This window comes from Lissotriton helveticus, chromosome 4_1 (genome assembly GCF_964261635.1).
Source record: "Lissotriton helveticus chromosome 4_1, aLisHel1.1, whole genome shotgun sequence".
Lineage (NCBI taxonomy): Eukaryota > Metazoa > Chordata > Amphibia > Caudata > Salamandridae > Lissotriton > Lissotriton helveticus.
The window spans coordinates 1505140367-1505168201 of NC_136063.1; the positions used below are offsets into that span (position 1 = coordinate 1505140367).

General features: G+C 44.3%; 1 protein-coding gene across 1 annotated transcript in view; it reads left to right on the forward strand.

Annotated features, from left to right (window-relative positions):
• The window catches only part of ABCA13 (ATP binding cassette subfamily A member 13), a 2470580-nt gene that overhangs the window by 1231941 nt on the left and 1210804 nt on the right, over positions 1 to 27835 (forward strand). The window contains exon 33 of the mRNA XM_078686273.1: positions 18688 to 18918. Coding sequence (XP_078542399.1) covers positions 18688 to 18918 — 231 coding nt within the window. The remainder of the gene's footprint in view (positions 1 to 18687; positions 18919 to 27835) is intronic.

The window sequence follows — 27835 nt, forward strand, 5'->3', positions numbered from 1 at the left end:
TAAAATTAAATGGGACTACATTACATTTCGTAAATTACTATGGTCCGGTAGTAGATGATCCCTTACCTTTAGTGAAAGTCAGTGAATTACTTAGGGGAACACCGGGGCCTATTATTATGGAAGGGGATTTTAATTTTATTCAAGATTTGAGGAAAGACACTTACAATAAAAACTAAAAAACTATTAAAACCAAAGACCAAAAAAGTCCTGGAAACTATAAAACGGGAGTTCCATTTATTGGACCCCTGGTGTAAAAGTAAGCAATTAGCCAGTAAATATACATATTACTCTTGCCAATTTAAATCGGCCTCTCGAATTGATTATTTTCTTGTTTCTTGATCACTGAATTATAAGGGTACTGAAATAGGGGCGAATACATTCTCGGACCACTCTTTCTTGAAACTTGAGTTAGCAATAGAGGAGGGAAGGAGGACAAGATCTAGGTGGCAGATGGATCGCCTCCCCCTATAGGATGCCCAGTGGATAACAGAGACAAGGGAATGGATTGCAGAGTATTTTAGGATTAATGAAGGAACAGTAGATTTATTTTCGGTGTGGGGGTTCAAGGTAACATTACGGGGGCAGATAATTGTTGTTTCCACTGCCCAGTCCAAAAACTGATGTGCTAAAATTAAGAAACTTCAGCAGGCAGTCGATAGGGCTCTGAGGCTGTGAAATACCCCTATACAGGGGAAAGGGAAGATGGGGGTCAGATTGAAAAGGCAAAATAGGCATTAAGGGAATTCTTTTTATTAAAACAGATAAATAGCTCTAGGACCTATCAACAGTGGGTATACAAGGACAGTCAAATGGTTGGGAAACTGCTAACTGGGCCACTAAAAACAAACAGGAAGCTGCCCTCATTTCTGAGATCATAGATCCCAAGACCAGCGATATGAAAACTGGATTGCACAGCTCAAATTTCTATGGAGCACTATCAACAGCTCTATTCCACTCAATATGAAGTTGAGCTGGACTTAATCCAGGAATAATTTGAGAAGATAAAGAATTCCCAGCTTGTCAGAGGTCCTTAGGCAACAAATTCAACTTGACATATCAGAAGAGGAAATTTTAATTGTTCTTTAATCAATTACGGGCTCAAAAAGCGTGTGGTAACAAATGGCTCCCCATAGAATTTTGTAAGACCTTCTCTATGGAACTGATCCCCTTCTTGATGAGACTGTTTAATCACATTAACAAGGGGGGCGGTGTCCCCGTTGGTTTGAAATAATCTGTGATTGTAAGCTTTGTCTAGAAGGGCAAAAACCAGAAAGACTTAAATTCTTATAGGCTGATTAGTCTCCTAAACTTCGATTATAAAATTCTTATGAAGGTTTGGGCAAAATGTTTTATTCCACTCGCGCAGGAACTGATACATAAAGATCAGTCAGGATTTGTTGCTGGAAGGTGAATGTCCTCGAATACCGTATTTTTAATTCAAGTGCTTGACTTTTTCAAGAATAGTTCAACCCCCTCACTTATTATGATGGTAGATGCAGAAAAGGCATTAGTCCTGGTCAATTAAGATGCTCTTTTTTTGGTCTGGGCAAATTTGGGGTTCCCGGCCAGGTGATAGATATGTTTAGAAACATCTATCAGGGCGCCCAGGCCCAGGTGGTAATTAATGCAAATCAGATAGGAACAGTGAACATTAATTGGGGGACTAGACAGGGGTGCCAGATGTCCCCCTTGTTCACCTTTTTTTTTTAGCCCTTAGCGTCGATTATCCCTGACAACGAGGAAATTAGAGCCCCAACACCAGGTATGACGAAGCTAAAACTATTGGCTGATTATATTATTCTGTATTTAAGTCCTGAGAGACCGAATCTGGACAGGGTGTTATTAGAATTTACTCCTACCAACAGTAAGGTAGCATTTGGTCTCTATCTCCAAAGGGAATGAAATAAAGGTGTGAGTGGGTTACCTACAAGAGTCGTTCACAGGGCACTTTCAGACCACTGATAGTGTTCCCATCAGGCAACCGACCTGTACCACCCTTCATCATTTGGGACAGACATCATAATGCACACTGGAAGTGGCCCAGTGTGCGATCACGCACAAGTGTGCTATAGTGGTTCTTTATATCCAAACGATTGACTTTGTCACTGAGTAGGTATCAGGGGTTGCTCACAAGCATTGCAAAATATTAAATTAAACAAATTAATTAAATCTAAACGGTGATGGTGCCACTAAAATAGGGTAGAGGAAGGAAAACAGTTTAATAGGGACCTTCCTTTCCCAACATTAAAAACAGTGGAAAAAGGTAGCATTAACAAATAACTACCTTGACAGTTGTTCTGGTCATGGTCGACATGTTTCTGCAGTGTTAACTTGGGCCCAGAGGTCACCTACTGCTTCATCAGGACCTATTGATTCTACTGCTTGTAGTGAGAATAATATAAAAAGTGTAAACAATATCACCTTACGCTCTCCTGGATTGTAGAGTTCCCGGATTTCATATAGTAACACACACACCAATATGCAAAAAAATAAGAGAGAAAACACATTAAGCTATTTTGTCGCATCTTGTTACAAAAATTCACAGCTTTATCTAGTAGCTGTGGCTCACATCCTTACAGTAATGTCAACAACCACATATCACATTCTCGCATTCGCGAGTCATGCAAGAGCAGAATGACTTCTGGTACGGTCCACTCACCTATTTTTTAGGAGAGTAGCGCCCCACCTCACCCGGCATCAGCGCAGGTTTCAAGGAGCCCCGCTCTGTGGGAGATAATGCATGGATAAACGAACAAAGGCAGAAAGGTCAGAGGAAGCACCAAGACGCGAGGGCAACCGCTGTGTAGTTGTCACTGGGCTTTAACAAGCAGTCTCGAGGAAAATCATCATCGCAGTTAGTAAAGCTCGAAATTGTTCTTTGAATTGTTATACTCTAAAAGCACTGTATAACCTCTAGGGTCATCGCGCTCGATTAAGCAATTGTTTACAAGTACCTATGCAGAAACAGGTTTTGCTTTGACGTGAACCGTCAGTTGGTTTGCTACAAGCGCGGCATCTATGTAGAACCGCCATACTTCTAAATCAATCACCACACACCCAGGTCGCTTACCTGCCCGTCGGTACTCCAGACCTCCTTCTGGGCTGTCTGTGGGAGGTGCCGAACGGGCAGGAAGTGCCGATATTTACAAATGTTGTGTTTCCTGATTTCTCCGAGTGGCGCCCTGACGTCATCGCGGTGCGCCTAATACTCATGGGGATTGTAGTTCGAAGGGATATAATTGGTTAAGAACCAGCGCATAGCTTGAATCGATCACTTACAATTAAGGTTTACAGTGCTATCCTCCCAAAGTCTAAAAACAGATTCAATTCTGTAGACACCACGTCCTACATTTAAAAAGCTCAAAAAACAGACCATTGTACTGTAGCTTTGAAAAAACATGATTTGCGCATATCTGGTCTGATCAATACACTGTATCATTGTGTGAATGCTTATCAACATGACTCTAACGTGTGGGAAAATAGATCGTCTCGTGATCTATATGTATACATGCCTTAGATATAGAATAAGGATACATTCTTCATGATCGTGAGATCTTTTTATCAAGACGGTCAGGACTTAAGGACTCTTAAAGACTTTATAGAGACATCCACGGAATGTCTTCATTCAGTCCTTCTTTATCCGTCCGAAGCTTATGTACCCATTTTTGTTCACGTCTGAACAGGAACATCTTAGTGTCAGTAATATGTGTAGGTATCAGAGGTTGGTCTAACACTGTCCAGTGTAGATCATTCGGCGTGTGCTTAACTTGCAGGAAATGATTAGTGAGTCTTGTTGACTGTCTGGAACACCTGATGGAACTTTTGTGTTCGGTGATACGTGTCTTTACTTTACGAGTCGTCATGCCCACATACCTTTTCTGGCATGGGCATGTGATCAGATAGATTAGATTAGAGCTATTACAAGTGGTGAATCTGCGTTGTTCCCATGGGCGGTCTGTACCAATATCTATTGTCTGTGATCTGGTGGTGTTGGGACATACTGCGCAATTGCCACAGGGATGATGCCCGGTATCTGCCGGCATTTCCCACAGGGTACCCAGTGCCCTTGGTAAATCATCTTTAGGCCGGGTATGCACAAGTTTGTTTTGTTTTTAAACATTACTTTCTGTGTATTGTTGTATGGAAAAATAAATATCTCCTTTCTTTAAATAGAGTGTTAACAAATTTTATTTCTCTGTGGAAATTATTATTATTTTGACACTATAGCATAGTAGAGTACAGCAACTCGCTGGTCAAATACTCTAGTGTAACTGCTATGGTGGACATACATTAAGCAAACGAGCGTACCCCAGGGATCTCCCTTTGACTTAGACACATCAGACACAACACACATTGTAGGGGGGACTTTAATGATGTAATGTCTACAACATTGGATCGTTCAGGGAGCCGGGCCGACACCTCCGCCCGACTACACCACTGGCTAGGGTCATGGAGACGCGGGGATTGACGGACATTTGGCGATGGATACATCCAAGCACTAGGGCTACTCATTCTACTCAGGGGTGCATAAGGTGCACTCGAGACTAGACTATGTTTTCCTCCCGCGGCATGCGTTTGGGGCAGATGTTGAAGCTGAATACTTGGCAAGGGGAATCTCAGACCACTCTCCCCTCCTGGTCAAGGTAGGCGGGTCCACTAGGGCCAGAAGAGGGGGATGGAGACTGGCGGCTTGGGACATACAGAACACAGAGCTCATGCGGGGCCTCAGAACGGACACGAAAGTGTACTTCGCTGAAAATGGTGGTTCGGTCCAATCAGGCAGGGTAGTATAGGAGGCATATAAAACAGTACTCCGAGATAGGGCCCAAAACCGAATCGCCTGGGAGAAGCGGAAATCGCAGGCGGAACTTACCTCTATGGAAGCCAACATTTTAGAGTTGGAATGGCAGTACTTGCCTGACAGAGACCCACAGGTGCTAGGGCAACTAGCTGATGTACAGCAGCACTAAAAAATCCTGGTTACAGAGGAGGCAAAAGCGCAGGCACTAGCGACCCTACACAGATTATCCAGCGTGGGGGATAAGTCCGGGAAGATCCTGGCGTGGCTGAGCCATAAAGAACAGGACGCCAGGTGGATAGAGGGCGTGGTAGATGAGGGAGGACATCTGCAGAGGGGAGACGCTGAGGTGGTGCGGATTTTCGTGGCATACTTCAGTGACTTATATAGAGTCAGGGATCTGGGTGAGCCAGCAGAGATCGAGGACAACCTGACCACAGTCTTCACATTGACCCTAGCGGTCGAAGATAGAGAGACCTTGGAGGAGGATATCTCAGTCACCGAAATTAGGGAGGCCATCACCAGATTGCGACCGGGAAAGTCACCAGGCACCAATGGGCTACCGGAGGAGTTCTTTAAAAAAGGAGCTGACTTGCTGACACCCCACCTATTAGTATTGTTCCAAGATGCAGTCCAGGAGGGTATTCTTCCGCTGGATCTGCGAATGGCCACGATTGTACCCATATATAAGCAAGGCAAGCCTCCGGAGGACTGTGTATCCTACCGTCCGATCTCTCTCCTGAATGTGGAGGTGAAGCTCCTGGCGACGATTTTGTCCCTCCGCCTGCGTACACCAGGACCAGACCGGGTTCTTGCTAAATAGGGCGACGAGGCAAAACATGAGGCGGACCCACAATTGGCTTATGAAGGTAGAGGGGCAGGCTGCTCCACATATGTTCCTCTCTCTAGACGCTGAAAAAGCGTTTGACGCGGTCCACTGGCCCTTCCTTGAGGTGGTCCTGATTAAGTTTGGCATTGGCCCTAACTTTCGTAAGTGGGTGGGACTCCTCTACGCCGACCCTAGAGTTCGAGTTAAGGTGAATGGGCTCCTCTCTGAGGACTTTCCCTTCAGAAGGGGGACACAGCAGGAATGTCCTCTGTCCCCACTGCTTTTTGCCCTCACTGTGGAAATAGTGGCCTGTGCAGTTCGGCAGGAGGTAGAGGTCAGGGGATTTCAGATATCACCTACGGATACCCAGGAAGAGAAAATCTCGCTCTACGCGGATGATATACTACTTTATATCACCCGGCCAGACACTATAGTCCCCGCTCTGTTCAGACTCTTGGACCGATATGGCTCCTTTTCGGGGTATATGATAAACTGGCACAAGTCAATTCTGTGTAGTCCACGAAAGAAAGTATCATGGCCACCCCTGCCTAGGGTCCTACAGGTGACTCAAGCAGGATTTACATATCTGGGTATCTACCTGACAATCGACAGGGCAGCGTCCTATCAAAAGAACATCTCGTGGCTCCTGGCAAACTTTGCAGAGGATGCACTTAGATGGAAAGTTCTCCCTCTCATGATACTAGGCAGGGCTGCAATGTTCAAAATTATCACGCTGCCCCGCTTCCTGTACACCCTACAAAATGAATATTTTCCCCTCCCTCGACAGACGTTCACAATGATACACGCAGAATTACGCTCCCTGCTGTGGCTGGGGAAACAACCCAGAATACCTCTTGCCACGCTCTAGAGGAACCAGTATAATGGAGGGATCTCGCTACTGGATATGGAAGCCTATTATTGTTCCGAGCACCTAGCGCCGATCAATGACTGGTTTCATGCATCGGCTGACCATCCTACCTACCGTTTGAAAAGGGACACTATGACCAGGCGTACCATCTTGCACAATTTATATGGGGTACGGGTAGGAGACAACTACCTCCAGCCACACAAATAACCATAGGGGTCTGGGATAGAGCGACACAGATAATGGGGTGGGTGCACAAACCAACAGAACAGACAACGATATGGTCCTGCTCTTGGCTGAAGGTGCTCCACAAACTTAGGGGGTTTAAGGGGTGGGATGACATTTGGATTTCCACTCTGGGGGACCTGGTGACACGAGGGGACCTTAAATCTTACCAAACCCTGCAGGTGGAGTTTGGCCTCCTTCCCACACAGTTCCTTAAATATGCACAACAACGCCATGCATGGAGGGCTGAACCGGCGCTCGCCTCCTGCTTGCCGGAGTATGCTTCGTTAGAGGGGCGTTTGCTGCAGGAATAGGTGCCCAACAAACTGGTTTCCCTGACGTACAAGACTCTGAATGATAATGAACCGGATTGGCTGGGGAAACTTAGGGCAGCTTGGGAACATCCAATACAAAATACTACATAGGACTTACTACGATAGAGTCAGACTACATCGTATGAGACCGGCCAGTGATGCTTCCTGTCTTAGATGTAGACACCCACAGGGGGACTTTTATCATGTGTTATGGGAATGCCCGGTTATCCACACTTACTGGACACAGATCCTAAGAGAGCTGGGGGAGGTGCTGGAGACAGAGCTAGCCATGGAACTTAAGTTTGTCCTATTAGGAATCACTAATGATGTAGACCTGAGCTGCCCACACCTGATCTTTACTATGCTGGCTCTGGTGGTGGCTAAGAGAGATGTGGCGAGGGGGTCGGGAGCACAGTCACCACCAGAGGTGGAGGAGTGGAGGCGGGGTATGGACCTGTATATGGCGGCCAAAAGGGTCACTTGTAAGGCAAGGGGCTGCCCCAAAAAATTCCTACGAGTACAGGGAAAGTGGAGAAGCTACCATGGCCTGGATAGGGGGCTGGGCTCTGATTGATGTACTATGGATCCTGCTGGAGGGGGCCAGGTTCAGGGATTTCAAGAGGTGGCCCGGAGCCCGGGACTCCCAAGGGGCCAGGGACTGTTTAATGATTCAAATGAACAGATGTACGGGAGAGGTGGTTGGGTCCTGAGAAGCTGTGGATTCTGGTGGGGGGTGAGGGGAGGGGGGAGCGCAGAGGAATGTGGTTTTTCGCCGGTGATGTGCCAAATGTGTTTATGTTGGTTGAAAATGCAAATAAAAATATTTTTTACATTTTATTTTTTCCTCTAACACTAATAGGTCGTGTAGCCCTTATAAAAATGTCCATACTTCCGTTATTAGTGTTTCTTTTTATTAACCTAATCTTGAAAAAGTAAAAAGGCCACCAGGGTCAAGCAGTCAATACTCCAGTTAGACATTAAACAGGATGGACTAGCACTGCCTAGAATGCAAACCTATTATGAAGCAGCGATTTTAGATCTCGCAGCAAGCTTACTGGAACCAAAGGGATTTATAGATAATGTCTTCTTTGCTAGAATGGTACAGGAATCAGGCTCACAGATACCAACATTCTTAAAAATAGCTAAACTGCAGAAAAGAACTAGATATAAGATGCTTCAGGATTTTGCTTTTAGATTGAAATCCTTTTTAAAAGATTTGGCTCCTCTGGTTTCCTCTATTTAAAGTTGATAGAATGTAAAAGTCTGAGTCTCCAAATTCTTTCTAGTCAACTGAAAAACTGGAAAGATTGCGGATTAGATGAACTGGGACATTTTTTAACGAATAATAAAATAATTACCTGGCAAGAGGTGCAAAGTAGATATGGTGATCATAAGAAGCTGTTTTTTTTTAAATATCTACAGATTACAAACTTTATAAAAAGATATAGTCTCAAATCAAGTGGCATCCCAACAAGCCAGGAATGCACCCTCTTTCGAGGCAAACTAAAGAGGGTAGGAAACTAGTATTCGCAACTGACGAAACTCAATGGGTCATCTGTGGTAGAGACATTTTTAGGAAGAGAAGCACATGAAACTAATTGTAAGCTGTCTAGTCAGGAGTGGCAGTTAATATCTCAGCTGGGCAGTAAGGTATTAAGAGCTGCCAACTTTAAAAGGATGGCCTTCATGTCCTGTTGGCTGGCATATTACACCCCCCAATCCCTTAGTAAAAGATATCCGTAAGTAGAAAATAAATGTTTCCATTGTCAATCTGAGGGGAGAGGGGACTGGCTCCAAACTTTTTTAACATGCACAAAATTAGATCTTTCCTGGGTGAAGATCTTCTCGGCTATATGCCAGGCAATCCAAAAAAAGGTAGATCCGGAATTTGTGGTAGCCCTCTTTGGCATTTCTAGAGTAAGGGGAGACTTGACAAAATCAGAGGCGACTTTCATTGCGATTAGTTCTTTGGTTGCCCGCTTCTTAAGCCTCCAGAGCTGGAGGTCGGAGGATGTCCCCTCCCACTTGAAGTTGATCAATAAAATGCAACGTACTATGGGATTTGAAGAAGCATATGCTATGAGGGTAGGAGCTAAATGTAAATTTGAGGCTGTCTGGAAGTATTTTAAGAATTTACAAACTATGGCGTGACCAGAAAATGTATAGTTCTTGCACTATATTATTTTGATGGTTTAGCACAATGCACTTTTTATGGGCCGAAAAAGTTCATTTAAAAAGCACTATAGGACTTTGGCACTTTTTAAAATAGTATAGGGGGATCCCCCGGTGTACTGTAGCACCAAGCACTTTAGTATTTTAATATTAAAATGTATATAGTTGTAAGAAGTTTAAGATCCGCCTCGATAATTGACAATACATCTTGATTTTTAATATGTCTTGATATTCTGATCCTGGTTGGTCTGTAGCTACTTTAAAATTGGCTCAGTAAATGTATAATGTTTAGTTCAATATCCTGATGATGGTAATTGTTTGTAAATTGATCTCCTTTTTGCTTTCCACAATAAAAAAATATTTTTAAAAAACAAATCTTCAAACCAACTTTTTTAATACTCCACTCTGATTGCAAGTTTGACCATAAGATGCAAGTAGTCCCAAAAAATCAACCGTCTTGAGGGTTCCATATGGATGGAATGCTATTTATTGATTTATATCGACCTGAACTATGTAGCAGTAAAAAAGATCCATCTATATCCTACCTTCAAGATGTTTTTTTTTTCAGGAGTGCTTGTAACTAATGCTGCAAATTATTGGATTTTTGTACTGATTTCCAGAGTACTGGAGAAGCCAGTCCCCTCCATTGCTGAGCACCAGATAATGCAAACACACACACACACACACACCCACCCACACACACACACACTTCCGTTAGAATTGCTACCAACTAAAAAAAAAATGGGCTAGTATTAACTAAAGCCACCAAATCATTTTTACTGTTTAAAAGGTTTTAATTCAAAATCCTAGAACCTAGACTCCTCCTCAAAATAGAAGGGCAGATTTACCCTAATCAAACAAGTTAATCTCGAAATGCAATACAGCAATTAATATTAGGAGATTAGTGTGGATATTAAATCATCCAACACCCTTCATTGGGAGTATAAAGATTAGATTAAGGACAGAATGGTCGTTGGATCATGGTTAGGAGACAGAACAAAATTACTGTACAAAAACATAACTGCATGAGGTCAGGACTGAATATTTATAACTCCAACTCAATAGGCAAGGACACACAAGACGTGTGCCTATTATCCCCCATCCTGTGTGCCATAGTCATAGAACCACTGGCAAACATAGTGAAAAAAGGGAAGCACAACAGGGTCCTTCAGATAGCTGGTATAACCCATCGCAGATCACTGTATGCAGATGGTATGCTATTATATTTACAAGGGGAGCCAGTGAACATTATAGGGGCCCTGAGATCCCTGGAACAATTTTGCAATTAATGCAAATCCTCAAACGTGATTATAGGTATCGGAGCAGGGTGGGACCTTTGATGAAGTAAGTCGCTTACTTTCATTATCCACCCATATCTTTTTGACATAACACATTGGCCTCACGCTTCGTGAGTCCATATCCTTGTCTTTGCATATCTCTGACCACCAGCAGTGTGTGACTACAAGGTCACCCTAATTTACTCCTCCATGAGAAGTGGTTGTACCGCAGTTAGGGTAAGGGGCAACACAGAAGCCAAGAGTGCCTTTTTATGCATGATTTATTACCGCATGAGTGTTCAACACATGGTTTCTGTTTCTATGAGACTCCACAAGCATGTGTTGATTTATTTGCAGTCTTCGCACACACTTGCAGGGGACACAAGTGTGTCACGGCATGAACTTCAAGGCTCATGATTGCTTGAAGGTCTTTGCTTGAAGCATGTCCCAGTTTCTGTGGTTTTGTTTTTATGTGCATTACTAATGTTTATTATATATGTACTTTATGTATGTGTTATGTCATTCCAGGACATTAACATGAACCACAAGCAATCCTTTTGCTACTACTAGGATTTAGGAACTGGTAATGTATGCAGCAAACGTGTGTGACTACATAGGCAGGGACATACCATAGGGAAAAATAGGATTCCGGTTCTGGGTAGAGCCCCCAATCTCTTCTGGGGGCCATTTCAGGGCTGAAACATGTCGACCCCTTATGAACATTAACTACATAAAATATCCTTACATGTTCTCCTATTTACTTTAACTAGCCCCTCACCACCCTTTCAATAAAGTGCACATACTATCCCGGGTAGGTGACTGGGATTTATATTTGGTTCCATTTCTCTTTCCTTTGAACTATCCTTGCACTTTCCCTCAGTGTTTTACGAGGACCTGCCTGCCACTGGAGGATTCTCTGGCAAATGCCGGATGCTAATGATGAAGCATGACACGTGAGGCGGGTGAGGCCATCCAGTATATTTTTATTATTTAACCTCTAGGTCCTATCCACAGGAATTGGATAATTGAAAGTATCCCCAAATCAGATGAGGACTCTCAATTATGGGAACCTTGAAATAGCATGTTTGCTTTCTGTGTATTGTGATTCTGTAGGGAGAGAGCAAATGTGTATCCCCGGGACTGCGTTCTCCTTCTCTTAGCCGTGTGAAGGGCATTGTGTGTTACGATTGCTAACCCCAACCACCTCCCAAGGAGGCCTTGGACAGTTCCACTTCGCCATCCTGAGAAAGTCAAGTGTTACAATGGGGTACTTGGTTGCCAACAAGGACACAATTGTTGACCTATTACTTGCTCAGGACTCACATCCTATACAACTAATACCCCAACTAATAACCCAACTTCTTACAGCTCCTCTATAAATAAATAAACTATTGTAACAACATTTATCTAAGGCTTCCCAACTCACAATCTATCCACACATAGAGAGTGCAGAATGCTGTAGCACATCATCTTTTGCCACTATGCCACTTTGATCATGACTCCTGATGAGTTGATCCTTCTGTACCAAGTGTTTTTTAGGGCCATATGCCTTACTGTGCTCTCCTTTTTTCACAGGGACATTCACAATCCCAAACTGGCAACCATAGCCATCAGGATTGCTGAAATCTTGTCAGAAGAAGTGTTATGTCTTTAATAGCACCAAGGGTGTCTGGAAAATGTGGGGGTGAGAAGGTTCTAACTATATAACGAACACAAAAAAAACATTGGGTATGCAGCATGTTCTGGCACCTTTTAACTTTAAGTGACTGCAAGCTACCATGTTCTCCTACACCTTTAGACCATTTCCACTGTAGGAAGTTGAGTTTCTGACTGAGGAGGACTGCTGAGGCGGAAGCCGGGACCCCGTTTTAGCTGTTGCTCTGAAACTGCTTTAATACGGAAAACTTGCTTTTAAAAATTGTAAACCCTGCACAGAATTGATTTTTTAGCCATTATTGCACGGTTTTCTCTTCACCTGTGCGTGCTACACCCGATCCTCCCAATCCTCCTTTACAGCCAATTTCGGGGCTGTTTGGAGCCGGGCAAGGACCGGTCAAACACGGAGCCGCCATCTTGGGAGGGTGCAGGGTCGCCGGGCTAGCTGTCGGGACTCCATCTGACCTAACTACTCCCCTGTAAAATGAGCACACCTGCCTGGACGCGAAGCGGACACGCACAGCGGGCGCGCCGGCGGCGTGCCAAAGGCAAGCCCGTCTGCGCCCGTCCGCGCCAGAACGCGACGGGAGGCGGGAGATGCTGCCCTGTCTACTACGAGTGATCAAGCTCCTAAGTTCTATACCTACTCAGGAGCAGCCCTGCGTGAAATAGGACTCAGCATACCCAGCGGACCTAGCCTGGGAGGTCAGTGTAATCTCTCATTTCCGGCCACGCTGGAGGGTCATGTATCATGCATTTCATACCGCTTTCAAAGCCTCCAGGGGGGCCTCCCACAAGCGACTCATCAACTGAGCCCCAACAAAACACCAGCTGAATCTTACCCATATTCTATGTAATGTCCGCTCTCTTGTAAAACACTCAATAGAGATTTGGGACATGATTTCTACCCTCCCCCGGATTTATGCTTTTTTTACAGAGACCTGGCTTAATCCCACTAATATACCGGCCATTAATCTCGCCATACCAACGGATTATAAATGTATCCAACTTGACAGAAGGGGAAATGTCAGGAGGGGGTATAGGAATTGCCTTTAAAAACCATCTTAAATTACAATGGATATCTTCCTTTAGCAATGATCTAATGGAATTAGACATTTTTAAAGTGTCAGTGTCCCCAACAATTTCCTGGGATGGGGCCTTGCTCTATCGACCACCTGGTCCCAAATCCAAATCTATGTTCTCCACGGCCCTGACAGAACTCATTGCCATGCAGGCCGTGGCTTCCAGCAATTTCATCCTTTTGGGAGACTTTAATTTCTATGGAGAGGAGGTAAAAACCCCATAGGTAATGAGGCTCTTCACGAATCTGAGCGATATTGGACTTAAACAGATGGTGTCTGGACCAACACATTCGGCTGGCAATACCCTGGATCTCATCTTTACCAACTCGGAACAACTGAGAGTATCGTAGCCGCTTCCCCTTATTTGGTCAGACCATTACATGATTCAATTTTCTCTTCGGCTTCAATAAGGACCAAAATATAGGACTAACCCTACGTATAAAAACAGGCAAAACAAAAGGCCATGGCACAACCTAACTCTGGATAATTTTAACGAAACATTTATCCAATTCTCCCTCAACATCGAGCTAAATGACCGAGATCCCTCAGCTATGTTATCTAGCTTTAATTCAGCCTTAACGAAAACATTCAATATAGTGATTCCATTAAAAAGTGTCAATCCCTCATTGAGGCGACCTTCGGCTCCCTGGTACTCGGATGAATTGAAATCCCTAAAATTTACGTGCAAAGCACATGAGAGAAGATGGAGAAAGGAAAAATCACCCGAGGTTAGGAAAGTCTATAAAGCATCCCTATCCCATTATCATCATTCAATAAAAACTGCCCGATGTTCATATCTACATAATCAAATAAAAAAATCCTGAAACTCCACTAAAGCTTTATTTGACATTGTCAAAGACTTTCCCTCTCCTTTAGCATGCAAACAAACACTGCCTGAATCCCAAATATTATGTGACTCTATAGCACATTTTTTATGCCAAAATTGCCAAAATCTATGTTAACTTTCCTGCCATCGACATCAACAACTCCTGTCCAAACATTAATTTGGAAAACCCCTCCATCTCGATTGTAGGTGCTCTCAACCAGTTCAAGCCCATTTCACTTGCTGATACAAACAATCTATTGCGAACAGCAAAATCCGGCTCACCAATGGACCTATGTGCACCCAGTGATGGCTCTCTTGTCTCCAACTTGCGCTCCCATTGTCCAAAACATCCTCAATGCCTCTCGTTCTAACGGCCTCATTCCGAGTGCATAGAAAGAGGCCTCTGTGCCGCCCATCTTAAAAAAGCCATCAGCAGATCCCCAGGGGTTAAGTAATTAGAGGCCAATATCCCTGTTACCCCTACTGGGGAAACTGCTGGAGTCCACAATAAATACACAACTCAGTCAGTATTTGGAATCCAACGACATACTAGATCCCTCCCAGTCGGGCTTTCGCACCGGCTTCAGCACAGAAACAGCCACTTTGGCTGTTACTGATTCGCTGAGACATACTCTCGATGCCGGAGGATCTTCGATCCTGATCCACCTAGATCTCTCCGCAGCCTTTGACACAGTATCTCATCAGCGGCTAGCGGAGAGACGGATTGAGTGTGGCATCGGGGGCATAGCCTTACGGTGGCTGAGGAATTTTTTAATGCACAGATGGCAAACCACTACACTTGGACCATTCGTCTCAAAAAATAAATTCCTGTTGGACAAAGGGGTGCCTCAGGGCTCTTGCCTTAGCCCCACCCTCTTCAATATATACTTGGCCCTCCTGGCCAAGATAGTCCAATCCTTCGGCTTTGAGATAGTCTCGTACGCCGATGATACGCAGCTACTATTCTCGATAGGCAAAAATATTACTCACGAGAAACTACGCTTTTCGGGCGGTATGCTAGCAATTGTGACCTGGATGAAGGAGCGTTATCTGCAGCTCAACCCGGGAAAAACTGAGCTTATGCTCCTAGGTAAGGATGCCCACTTTTGGACTCCTGATTGGTGGCCCCCCCATTGGGTGAAGCACCAACGCCATCCTCCTCAGTGAAAAGCCTGGGAATCCAGTTGGATGTTATGCTTAACATGAAAGACAATGTAAAAAATATCGCAGGATCATGTTACTATAACCTGCGTCTACTATGTAGAATCATTCCCTATCTACCATTGGAACACCGTAGAACTGTAGTACAGGCAATGGTAGTGAGCAGGTTAGATTACGGAAACGCCCTGTTGGCCGAAGTAGGCGTTACCACTCTGGCAAAATTGCAGGTAATACAGAACACCGCCGCCAGAATGGTTCTAAATTGTCCTCCTGGAACCCCATCCCTTCCCTTGCTTAGACAACTGCACTGGCTCCCGGTGCAAAAAAGATCTTTGTCAAAATATGCTGTCTCTCCTTTAAAGCTCTTAAGGGGTAGGGACCATCCTACCTCCAAAATAAACTTTCCAAACAATCACATGAATGCAATTTAAGATCTAATGCTCTAGCTCTCTTGAAGATCCCTCGTATTCGGTTAACCCGTACAGGTGGTAGAGCTTTCTCGTATATAGCCCCCAAATACTGGAATTTGCTACCACTAGCCCTGCGAAACTCCAGCACCTGTATGTCTTTCAGGAAACAATTAAAAACATTATTGTTCTAAGCCTGCTTCTTCATAATATAGATTTTCTCTGTTTCCCCATCTCTGGATTCCCATTGGTAAAGCGCTGAGATGCCCCGGGTGAGTCATGCGCTATATAAAAATCCATAACATAACATAACAACAGGAGGATGAAACTCTACTTCAGCAACAACTGCAATTGTTGTTGGGGTGAGGCATATGCAAACCCCAAATTAACCTGCGCTCAACCCTCTAATAGCTTGGCACAAAGGCAGTCAGGGCTACAATAGAGGCAAAGTGTAAAGTATTTATGCAGCACACAAAGAGTAATGAAGTAAAAACACTGCACGAAAAAAATGCCACAGTAAATTAGAGAAATATGCTACAATTTTATAAATTATTTGAGACCAAAACAACAAAAAGTCTAATCAGTGTAATTGGAGAATTGCAATTTTAAAGATTTAAGGTAAGTTTAGTGCCTAAAAGTAAAAAGTGACGCTCTTATTTATCTGTTCGTGCAAGACCGGACGAAAGTCACAAGTTCAGGCCGATGGCAATGGAGTGTGGGCCAGATACAGGGACCAGGTTAGGCCCTCTGAAAGAGTTACCTTCGAAAGTCTAGTGTGAAGAGTCCAGTTCGTAGTGGAGGAGGCCACGAGAAGCAAAGGAGATCATCATGGATGGTGTTCACTGTAGCGTGAAGAGCAGGATGGGTGTCGCAGACGGTCGCCAATGAAGGTTTGTGTTGGCAGTGACCTTGGGCTGTTGATGCTGTAGCAGAAAGTGCAGGTCTTGTGATGTTGGTCATCGCTGGCAGTTGATGTAGCGTGAAGAGTTGGGTTCACTGGGGCTTTGCATTGGCGGTCGGCATAGGCAAAAAGATCTTGCCACAAACCGGCCTGTTTGATGTTGTGAAGAGCCTACAACTTCAGGATTTCTCCTCTTCTTAAAGGAGGACTTCCACTGATCCCACACCAAGGATCCAGGACCTGAAGGGCACCTTGTGGGGCTCAGTAACGCACTCCAGTAGAGGCCAGCAGTTCCAGTTGCAAGACCAGTTGAAGGTCCAAGCAGCAGGTCAGCTGGTTCGGATGCAGGAAGGCCTCTGGAGATTTTATGTCTCTATAGCTCAAAACAAGAGGTCAGGCAGTTGACCCCTGGAATCACTTCAGCCTTGGATAGCGTGTTCAGATCCAGTCTTCTGTCTCACCAAGCAGGGAAGGCCTCGAAAAGCAGGACAGCAGGGCAATCTTCTTCTGTAATATTCACAGGTGCGGGGCTCTACTGAAATGTTTGGTCTGAGGATGCAGTATTTATCCTTGGTGCCAGCTTTGAAGTAGGAGACATTTCTAGAAGCTTCCACTCCCTCCCACCAGAGCTGTTTGGAATTTCCTTCCTCCTTGCCCTGGCTCCAACTTGTCTCGGGGAACAAAAGAGGAGTGTGAAACCCTTTGTGAGCAAACTGTGGCAGAGCCTTTGTGATGTGCAAGTGTGGTAGATGACAGCTCCGCCCCCTATAAAGTCAGATATATCCCATCCTGCCAACACCTATTCCCCCTTTTGTCTCACTGTCTGGGAACAATACACAAAGGCCAACTGCCAGCTACACCTAGTCATGTGACCCAGGATACAGGCCCCAAATGGTCAGAATAAGAAAATGACAACTTTCTATAAGTGGCATTTTCAGGTTTGGGACTCGAAATCCAACTTTACCATTGAAGAGGGTTTTAAATTACAATTCTTTAGAGAGCAAACTCGATTTTCCTATCTACTCCGCATTGAATGGGATTATTTTTTACATTTAAGATGGTAATCCAATGTTATCCTTTGGGAGAGGATGACCTTGCAGTAGTTAAAAAACAAATGTAAGAGTTTTTCATTGCAGGGACATGTTAAACCTAAACGTACATGTCCAAATTTCTAAATTAGTGCACACTGCATATGGGTTGTGCGATGCAGTGCGCGCTACGAAATTCGTTTGATGAATTAAATTGTTTACTTACCTGCAATTATCCATATGCTGGTTTTTAGCACCCTCCACCCTGCCCCTCCCCCTCCCCGCCTCCCTGCCCCACCGTAACTCCCTCCACGGGCCGCGGCTGCCCACTAGTAGTATTTAATTTACAGGCCCTGGGTAAAAGTAGTACCACTTTACTAGGTTCTTACAAGCAATGCAATGTATCAATTGGGTGTTAGCCAATTTTGCCATGTTTAAAGGTGAGAGAACAAGTACTTCAGCACTGGTTAGCTGTTAAAAACAAACAAAATCGGGTTCAGAAAGCAGGAGGGTGAAAGCAAAGGGTTTGGGCTTGACCCTGCAGACAGGGCCAAGTTCAACACTCACTACTTCTATTCTTTTTTTAAATGCATTTAATTGATTATTTATCTGACAGAAATATTTCTTACAGAGTAGTTGCTCAGGGGTGTCCTATATATATGGTTAGTCAATAAAGGATTAATATAGTACACATGTTAGCCATTGGTGTCACAGAATGCTAAATATGTATTTTAGTAAGATGGGGTAAAAATTCCATCCTGCAGTAGATCATGCAGAAGGTTGATGTATCAACCTTTGTGAACATTTATGTTTTGTTTATGACAAATGTTTCTTTGAAAATGCCACTTTTGATGATTACTGAATTCCATCAATGTAGTGTTTCACAAATTTCAGTTTTAAAAAGGAAGGGCTTTCACGAGAAGGATTGCTCCCTTGTGCATCAGGTTGTTGTCACTCACAGGTCTGCCAAGAAGCTTCTCCTTGCTGCCAGAGGGGGTCAAGGATCTATTAGGTTGTGGATCAAAATTGGATTCCGAATGTATTATACATGTGAATGTGTTTTCTTGTTACATAATTTCAAACTTACATCTTCATTGAATAGTTTAATTTGCATCTAATGCTTCTCCTTAATCTTGTTTTAAACAGCACTCCATGTTTGAGAGTCAAGACCCAGAGGGCACCATTCAAATCACATCTTTGGTGCAATCATTTATTCCAGATGCCTTCCTGAAAGAGAAAAGTAGTACAGAGATAACCTACGTGATTCCTGCGATGGCAGAAAAGGCAGCATTTGAACGACTTTTTCAGGCCTTGGATGAAAACATGCAAATGCTAAATTTGACTGGTTATGGAATTTCAGACACTACTCTTGAAGAGGTATGTTGCTTTAGTCCCCACTATTCCTACTTTCATATGTTGAATAAGCCTATACGTTAATGCAGTAAAATAAGTAACAGAGGATATGTAGGAGCACATCTTTCAATTCGGTTTCATGGGCAGTAGTTACTCCTTGTGCTAAATATTGACTGTCAGAATTACTGAGAACATCCTGAAATGGGATGATGACCAGGATGCTGTTGAGCAGTTTGTTAATCTTTCAGGCTCCCGATGTTGGGGGGCATGACACTACACAGCCACGTCTGCTGTCAGACAGAGGGACATCTTGAATCATGGCCAGGCACCCTCGTGTGTAGCTTCAGTTCAATTTTTCTGTGTTTGACAGAAGCAAATTCTTATGAATTAACATAAATCTGGATGAGCATGGTTCTCTGAAAAATGGCGAGGTTGTATACCCTAGCTCAACATTGGTTATTGTTGTGGCATACTAAGGGTTTGTGTTTATCAAACCACCTGTGTGCCACCAGGATGCTGTGGAACGGTGAGAAAATACAGTATATTGTTATGAGGACCCACCCAGACCTAGAGACTATGTTGTAATAGTCTTCGGCTTATGACGACTAATTGGATGGTGGACATTTCTAAACCAGTGCTTACTTATGTCATGTCAGACTAGGTAGTCCATGTAGTACAGAAAGCTGAAAGTAAGTGCTCTAATGGGCATTAAAGGCCTTCTTTTCATACTTTGTGTTGTTAGAATATTCCATAAGTCAATTGGAATGTTACAATCACCGCTTCTGCTGCTGCTGCTAAGATCTTTTCGAAATAATCAATATGTTACTCAACAATGTTTGTTGACCAGCAGTGGTTTTGAACCGCAGGTGGCGTAAATATTTATTTTTTAAACGAAGGCCTTTACAGGACTTATCTAAAGTTTAAACTAATGTTGCTCCAGTGAGCATGTTCTGATAGCATTGATGAACATGTGTGGGGCATTCTCATTGAGATACTTTCACATCGTGATCATTTATGAACTGTATAAAGTGTGACAGAAACCACCTGTTCTTGATTGTTATACTCACATTTCATTTGTTTCACAGCATGCAACTTGAGTGGTGGCAATTTTCTTACAACAATATTCAAAACTGTTGGTAATACTATGATAATTCACAGTCATCAATCCTATTTGCACCCACTCCACTCTGCACATTCCATATCCTTCATCATTGCCACTGAATTCTAAAAAGATGTCCCACAAAGAGCCCTCTTGCGGGGCTGTCGTGATGAGGAGCACAAACTTTGGTGAAGCATGACATCCATTTGGATGTGTGAGGGCACCAAATAATAATCATAAAGATTCCCTTGGATTATTCACTTCCAACCTACTTGTCCTCCCTTTTTCTCTATACGAACTGTACCTTCTGGATTTATTGATTGTTTTTAGGAGCGTGGTTACTGGGCCTTTATAAGCTTCCTGCCCCACTCTTGGGTATGTAGCCATTTATAGGAACAACCATCACAGCGATTCCTTTAAAAAAAAAAAAATTCTTTATAGATTTTTACTTTTTTATGCAAGGAAAAACAGACAAAAGACAGGAAACAAAAATCGCATTTCTGAAATATAGACAGCCAAGCTCATTCGCCGAGGTTACAGCATTCCAAATAAACAAAAAGCAATATTGTTATATCCAATCAGTGATTGGTGCCCACATTTTTGCACCCAAATCCCTCCTCTTCACCCCTTAGTTCTATAAATGGCCATTTCTATATTATACATTGACAATAGCCTTTACCGCCAACTGAAAAAAGACGGGGGATCAGGGTTTATCCATTCTCCAGTAATGCAAGCTCGTATTACAGCCATACAGATAAACAAAAAACAAGTGGTAGTTTTTGGTCTTGGATACCCCACAGTACTTGATTTGCACCCAATCAATACCATCTCGGCAATAATTTTGATAGGACATTCCAGAATCCCCTCTAAAAACCGTTCAATTTCTAGAAAGAATAGGGCTAGCTTAGAACACAGAAAAAACATATGAACTGTATCAGCGGCGTGTAAACCACATCTACTGCATTTGGTCCCCGTTGTTGTACTCCGTTTAGAGACCTTACTGGGAGTATAATATAAGTCGTGAATAGACATGAAGTATTGTGATTTCGACATACCTGTTATAAGAATTCTATTAGCCAGCCTAACAGACTCAAGTATATTCATTTCTGGTAGCCCCAAAGTACTTATCCATCTTAATTGACAGTTTTCCAAATCATCCGGGAATTCCTGCATCAAAGATAAGTACAGTGTACCAATTTTTGTCTTTTTTGCTAAATGCTCCATAAGGGGAATTTCCTTCAATCAGGAGTCTACCATTTGCCTTGGATTCATTAAAAACTGCGGATTTGCAAAAACTTTAAAAAATCATTTTTCGTCAACAAAAACTTTAACCGTAGCTCAGAAAAAGAGGTCAAATGGCCGTCAATACACATGTCCCCCAAGTAACGTATTCCTTTAGTCCCCCCTTTTAATTGCTACTAAATCACAGAAGATAGAGGAGGGTAATAAACCAGGTGTGGCAAAAGGTGTGTAGATATTCAATTTTGGTATTTTTAAATGTCTTCTAATCTTTTGCCAGATCCCATACGCTGACGTTAAAATCTTGAATCTCGTCTTCTTGTAGTAACTTGGCTCAATTATCTTCAGAAAACACCCTTTCATCCCTTCACCCTTAACTAACTCATAAATAGAGGGAGTATTACAGTAAGGAATAATGGCTCTCTCCCCCATTATAAGTGGGCAAATAAACTGAAGAGTCACCGCATAGTAATAAAACAGAAAATAAAGAACATTCATACCCCCACACTCTTTAGGAAGAATCATTTTCTTAAAAGCTTTGCGGTGCCGGTTATACCCCCACAAAAATCTCGAAATTGCCCTGTCTAGATTTTTAAAACACATACTTCTTGTACATTGAAAGGAATCATCACAGCGATTCCTTTCAATGTACAAGAAGTTTGGTTGATGGCCGCTGTTGTTTATAACATTATAACATCCCTTCATCAAACTTTTCACATTTTTTATTTTCAAACATGAACTGATTCTTTTTTCTGTCTTTCAGGAAAGAAAAACAAAAGCATTACACTGTTCACTCAAAATATGGCATGTGGGTCAATAAGGCAAGTGACCCGAGAGTTTGGAGGTCAGAGTACTCTGTTGCATTTACGATACTGTACTCTGAGCCAAGCTGTCAATCAGGACCATTACTCTTATAACTCCAAGACCACTTCCTTCATTCTTTGCTTTTGGTGTTATTCCCTCTATCTTGCTTATTTTACCTCAAGAGATGTTCAACATCTATTTAGTCATGATGATTACACTTTTCAATAGTATGTACATAATTATGTGCATTCGACTTCTGCATAGTAATGTGTCTGCAGCATCTCAGCCGCCTGGGCACTGAAAGCTGAAATACCATGCATGGTCCTGCAGTTCCCAGGGGCTCAGAAAACGCTACAAGAAGCCTACAGCTAAGGGCAGTGAGTCTCTCTCACCTGGGACTGCCTTTCCTTGAGTTGCTGGGCTTCTGTCTGCTGATCCTTGCTCCTCCAACTCCAATATGACATACATTTGTCTGAGGTCTGCTTTTTATAGCTTCTCCACAGATAGTCCACTTCAGGTTTTCATTATCTTTTCTTTTCCTTTTACATCATGGCTGTTTCTTCCTTAGTGTCTTCCTGATTTCCCCAAAAACCATGACATTTCCTGTCAAGGGATGTCTTGATGTCATTTCATTTCTCTGTTCTTTGACTATATAAGGCCTTCAGTCTGGTTGGAGGGTCCTTCACTACAAACCAGTGTTCCATCGCTTGTTGCCTCGATCCCTTCTTTTCAGGTCCTGACTCTTCGCTCCAGGCAATTCCACTGTTGGATTCCTGATTCCCGTATAGTCTTCATCGAGCAAGGGGTTTTTATTTTACACATTTTTTTTTTTTTTACTGACGCAGCAGCTTCTTGACGGCACTTGCCTTCTGCATAGTCCAGTATGTGGTGACATTGTTGCTTTGGGAAACAGTTGCCTTCACCTCAGGCATCGGAATGTAAAACATTTGCAGAAACCAGTAAACCTTTCAGAGCAATTCATTGTTATTGCCTGCACATTTTGAGCAATAATAGCTGTTAATTTCATGACCATGGCTGGGGAAATTAACAGCTGTTATTGCCCTGCAGGCAACGGCTTTACAGCTTTTTGCAATCGGGCCTCCAAATATTGCAGCAGATTGGAAGGAAGAGTTCCATCCTATCAGAAGCAAGGAGAAATACGTGGGTCTGGCAGGGAGTTGAGGAAGTGTTTGTTTGTCTTGAACAGTGTTCTGCTTCTGTTGGTGGCTTTATTGATGGTGTTTGCATAGTATTTGCTTTGGCTGATGTGATGAGTTGTCTGCATGTTGAGTGGAGGGACATTGGTATGAAGAGATCTTGAGGGACTAGAAGTATGAAATAAACAAGTGCCAAGCAATATACAGCACTGGCTGTAGTTGAACTTTTAAGCGAACAGCCAGTTCGGGGGCAGGGTGCAGCGTAAGTAAAAGGCAGGACATATACTGAGGTGTGTGCTATGTCCAGACAGTGAAAAACACTCCATTTATTTTTTCACTGGTGAAAGTCCATCTTGCCCATTCGATAGAATGGGGGAGGCTCGGTATTGTGTTTGTTAGCATAGTTTCCCATAAGTTTAAAATGAAGAGGTGAAGTTTAGTATGTATGAACTTGCAGTGTCATAATACATCTTTCTATGAAAGTGGTTTTGTCACTGTATGTTCAGAAACCACTCTTTTAGAAAGTGACTGAGTTTTGTGCTTCAAGCATTTCTGTGTGTCTCTGCTGAGTGTGGATTGACGGTCTGAATAAGAGGAGCCGGGGGAGGCCTTGACCCAGGGAGGGGTTGAGATGGCACCAGGCTGACCTGCAACTGGAGAGTAGGTGGAGGAGTAGCCCTGGGAGGTGAAGAGGCCTGGGTTGTGGCTATAAAACAATCGACTCATCTCCAGCGGAGTGATTAAGGATCCAGACTCCCAGTATCAAAGGAGAAAGGTGGCACTGGGAGGGATACACCCAGAACTGATTTAGGCAGGGGTCAGGGACCCCTGAGCACAACGAACTTCAAAGACATTTAGGGGTATAATTATGAGAGCTGAGACCCCTGAATGTTGGAATAGAAATAGATTGAGACTGAAAAGGCTTGGACCCATTTTATGGTCAAGAGGAACCTCTGCTAAGGAAGGAACAACTGAAGAGCCTGCTGGGAAGGACCGACCCTTGCTTTGTGATCTGGGGCTGGTCTGCAGTTTGCTGTTTTAACCAAGGAAGAGGCTGTTAGGACTGTGCTTGGTGCACTGGGTTCCCCTGCTTGAGGAAGACTGTTCTTTGTGCTGTGTTTTGTTACCCCAAGGGCCCGAGGTGAGCTGGCTCCATGTTTGGAAACACAGTAACATAAAAGTTTCCGGAGAAGTTTCAAGCAACGCGGTGGGTGTATGTTGTGGCAGCTTGAGACCCTCAGAATGTGTGCCTTGTGATGTTGTACACACGGAGGAGAAGTGAGACTTAGACGCGCTGGATGCGTGTCATGGTGCACAGGAGGCTTTGGAGAAGAGCGCCTGGTCAACGTGTGCATAGAATGCGAAGTAAGTCTCGGACGTGCAGGGTGCGTGTCGTGGTGCACCACAAGCCTTGGTGAGGAGCGCCTGGTCAGCATGTGCATCGGAGGTGAAGTGAGACTCAGAAGCGCATTGTCCGTGTCGTGGTGCACCGCAGGCGCTGGTGAAGAGCTCCTGGTCAGCGTGTGCATTGGAGGTGAAGGGAGTTTCAGATGTGTAGGGTGCGTGTCTTGGTGCGCAGGAGGCATTGTTTAGGAGCGCCTGGTCAATGTGTGCATTGGAAGTGGAGTGAGGCTCAGACATGCAGGGTGTGTGTCGGGGTGCACCGGAGGGGCTGGTGAAGAGCGCCTGGTCATCAAGTGCACCGGAGGAAAAGTGAGGCTCGGACACTGTGAGCATGTCAGGGTGCGGCCGAAGTTGTTGGTGAAGAACGTCTGGATATCGGGCACCGGAGTCGGAGTAAGTCTCAGTGAAGCAGTGTGCGTACTTTGGTGCAACCTGGGACTGTGGAGGTGATCAGCTGATCATCGTGTGCACCGGAAATAAGTGAGTCTCTGCAGCGCGGTGTGCGTGTCTTGGTGCCAACTGAGACCTCAGGAAGGTGTGCTTGTGAAAATGCACTCAGAGTTGACATGAAGTTCCATCAACGTTGTGTGTGTGGCTTCGTGCCAGAGGAGACCCGGAGCGTGCTGTGGTGAACGTGCACCTGGAGTAACATAATCTTAGAGGCGTGGGGTACGTGTGCCCTGCGGCCGCCTGAGACCTTCCTAACAGTAGCGGCCCGGACCAGCAGCCCCAGAGGAGGTGAGCTGCCAGGCCGAGCCACTGAGGCCCATTGAGAAAGTTCTGCATGGCAGGCCCAGTTCTCTGACGGAGGAGAGGAGAGTGGGGTCGGGCCCCCATGTAACGTCGATCACTGACTGGGTGGGGTGCGGGCTCAGAGGGACACTCTCTCGGCCTCTCCGTCCTTCTGGCAACATGAGCCTTTGCTTCAGCTCAGCTTGGGGTCCGTACTGACCAAAGAAGTGGCAGTACTGGGGCCAGAGTGAGAAGCTGTACTTCATGTCATTGTTTATACGTGTGGGGGCAACTGCTATCGAAGAGGCTGACTGTCGTAATACACCTTGCCAATATTGCTGCTAATGATATGCTGGACTGTCTTATGATGTCTGACATTATTTCTGCATAATGAAGTACACGATTGTAGCACTATGCATCACATTTTTTCTCCATTGTAAAGTAGAGCATTGTAGCGGCCCACATTGTAGTATTTCTTCATTGCAAAGTACATGATTGTAACTACGCGTTGCATTATTCCTTAATTGCAAAGTACATGATTGGAGCGGTGCGCATTGCCTTATTTCTTCATTGCAAAGTATGTGATTGGGGTATGACGCATTGTTTTATTCCTTCATTGCGCAGTACATGATTGTAGCGGTACGCATTGCATTATTTCTCCCATTGCAAGGTACCGGGTGTATCTTTACGCACTGTATTATTTCTCCTTCCCCCAACGCAGGATCGTATCGTTACTCAGCGCATTATTGTTTGTCCATTGCAACGTGTGTAATTCTATCATTGCGACCAGCATAGCATTTTGAAAGTGGTGGTTGGAATTGGAACCTACCAGCCAGCCGGAACGAATATTACCCTTTATTATATGTTGGCTTTTGTATCGTGTGGTCTAATCGTATATCTTTTTGTATAAAGTTTATACTCGTTTTTTCAAACTTGTGTGGAGTCCATTTGTGGTGTCCCCAGTGGGTTGCTGTGAGTGTGGTTGCACATACTGTACACTCGTACCTTGGAGATAGGCCTGGCTGCTCATGCCAAGATACTAAGGGGGTGAGCAGGGCTATCTCAAACGGTGACTTACTAATGTTGAGTGAGGAATCCCGGGTCTCGCATTTGGTGACAGTGGTGCTGGACTGGGACTCCGGCTTCCAACACTAGGTAACATGAATAGTTGTAGCTGGCAGTTAGCCTTATTATAATGCTTGCAACAAGAACAATTGATGGACAGAATGCAGAACAATGTCATACATTCACCCCGGTACAGAGATCTGGGCCTAAATCCATAGTTTTTTGCTCACCATGCCATTCCAGTTTGGACCCAGCCATATGCAAATCAGTTTTGACCCTGCGCCCAATGGGAACAGTCCAGCCCGAACTGCCAGGCCAGGTCCTCCCTGGACTGGAAACACGCATCCTAAGACCGGTTTCGGGCTTACAGCCCTCATCAGCCAGGATAGCTTGACTCCAGTGGCATGGAGAGCACGAGATCCACGTCTCGGCATACTCGTCCCCCTCGGGGTGACAAATGCAAAAAGAACAATTGTTGGACAGAATGCACAATGTCATATATTGACCCCAGTACAGAGATCTGGGCCTGAATCCATTGTTTCTTTGCTCACCATGCCATTCCAGTTTGGACCCAGCCAAATGCAAATCAGTCTTGACTCTGCGCCCAATGTCCGAAACCAGTCCTAGGATGCTTGTTTCCAGTCCATGGAGGACCTGGCCTGGCAGTTCAGGCTGGACTGTTCCCATGAGGCACAGGGTCAAGACAGGTTTGCACATAGCGGTGTCTGACCTGGGGTGGCAAAGTGAGCTAAAGAATGATGATGGATTCAACCCAGATCTGTGACTTGGGGTGAGTGTTTGAAACGTTTCAGAACTCTGTCCATCATCTCCTTGTGTTTGCCTTATTGCAATGCTCCCAGATGGGGAGACAAAGGGAAGCTATGTGTTGGCAGGATGTGCCACTTTGTTAATGAGAGGTAGGACATGTCACCTAGCACACTTGCATATCACCAAGGCTCTTCCTGAGCACTCTCATAAAGGTTTGACACTGGTCTTTTGTGACCTCAGGCAAGCTGGGGCCAGGAAAGGAAGAAAGGGGATGCCTGACACCTCAAGGAGTTGGAAACCTCTTGAAGCTTCCTCTACTTCAAAGTGGGCATTAGGGGTAAATGTTGGACACTTGCCAACTCTTCATTACACTTCTGGACCTGTGGACTCTGCCAGTTAGAAAAACTGCTGTACTGCTGAAGGACTGCCACTATGCTGCACTGCTGCGCAGAAAGACTGCTACCCCACTGTGCTGACTTGCGGCCCTAAAGGGTTGCTACCCCGCTATCCTGTCCTGTTGCCCTCCTGCATGGGTGAGAATGACTGAACCAGCATCTCCAAACCCAGAACTCCAGAGTGACTCTAAGGGCTAGTTGTCTAGCCTCCTGATCAGAAGCTTCAGGAACAGAACAGGCTTGAAAAAACTTTTAATCCAGCACCTGAACTCTTCCAC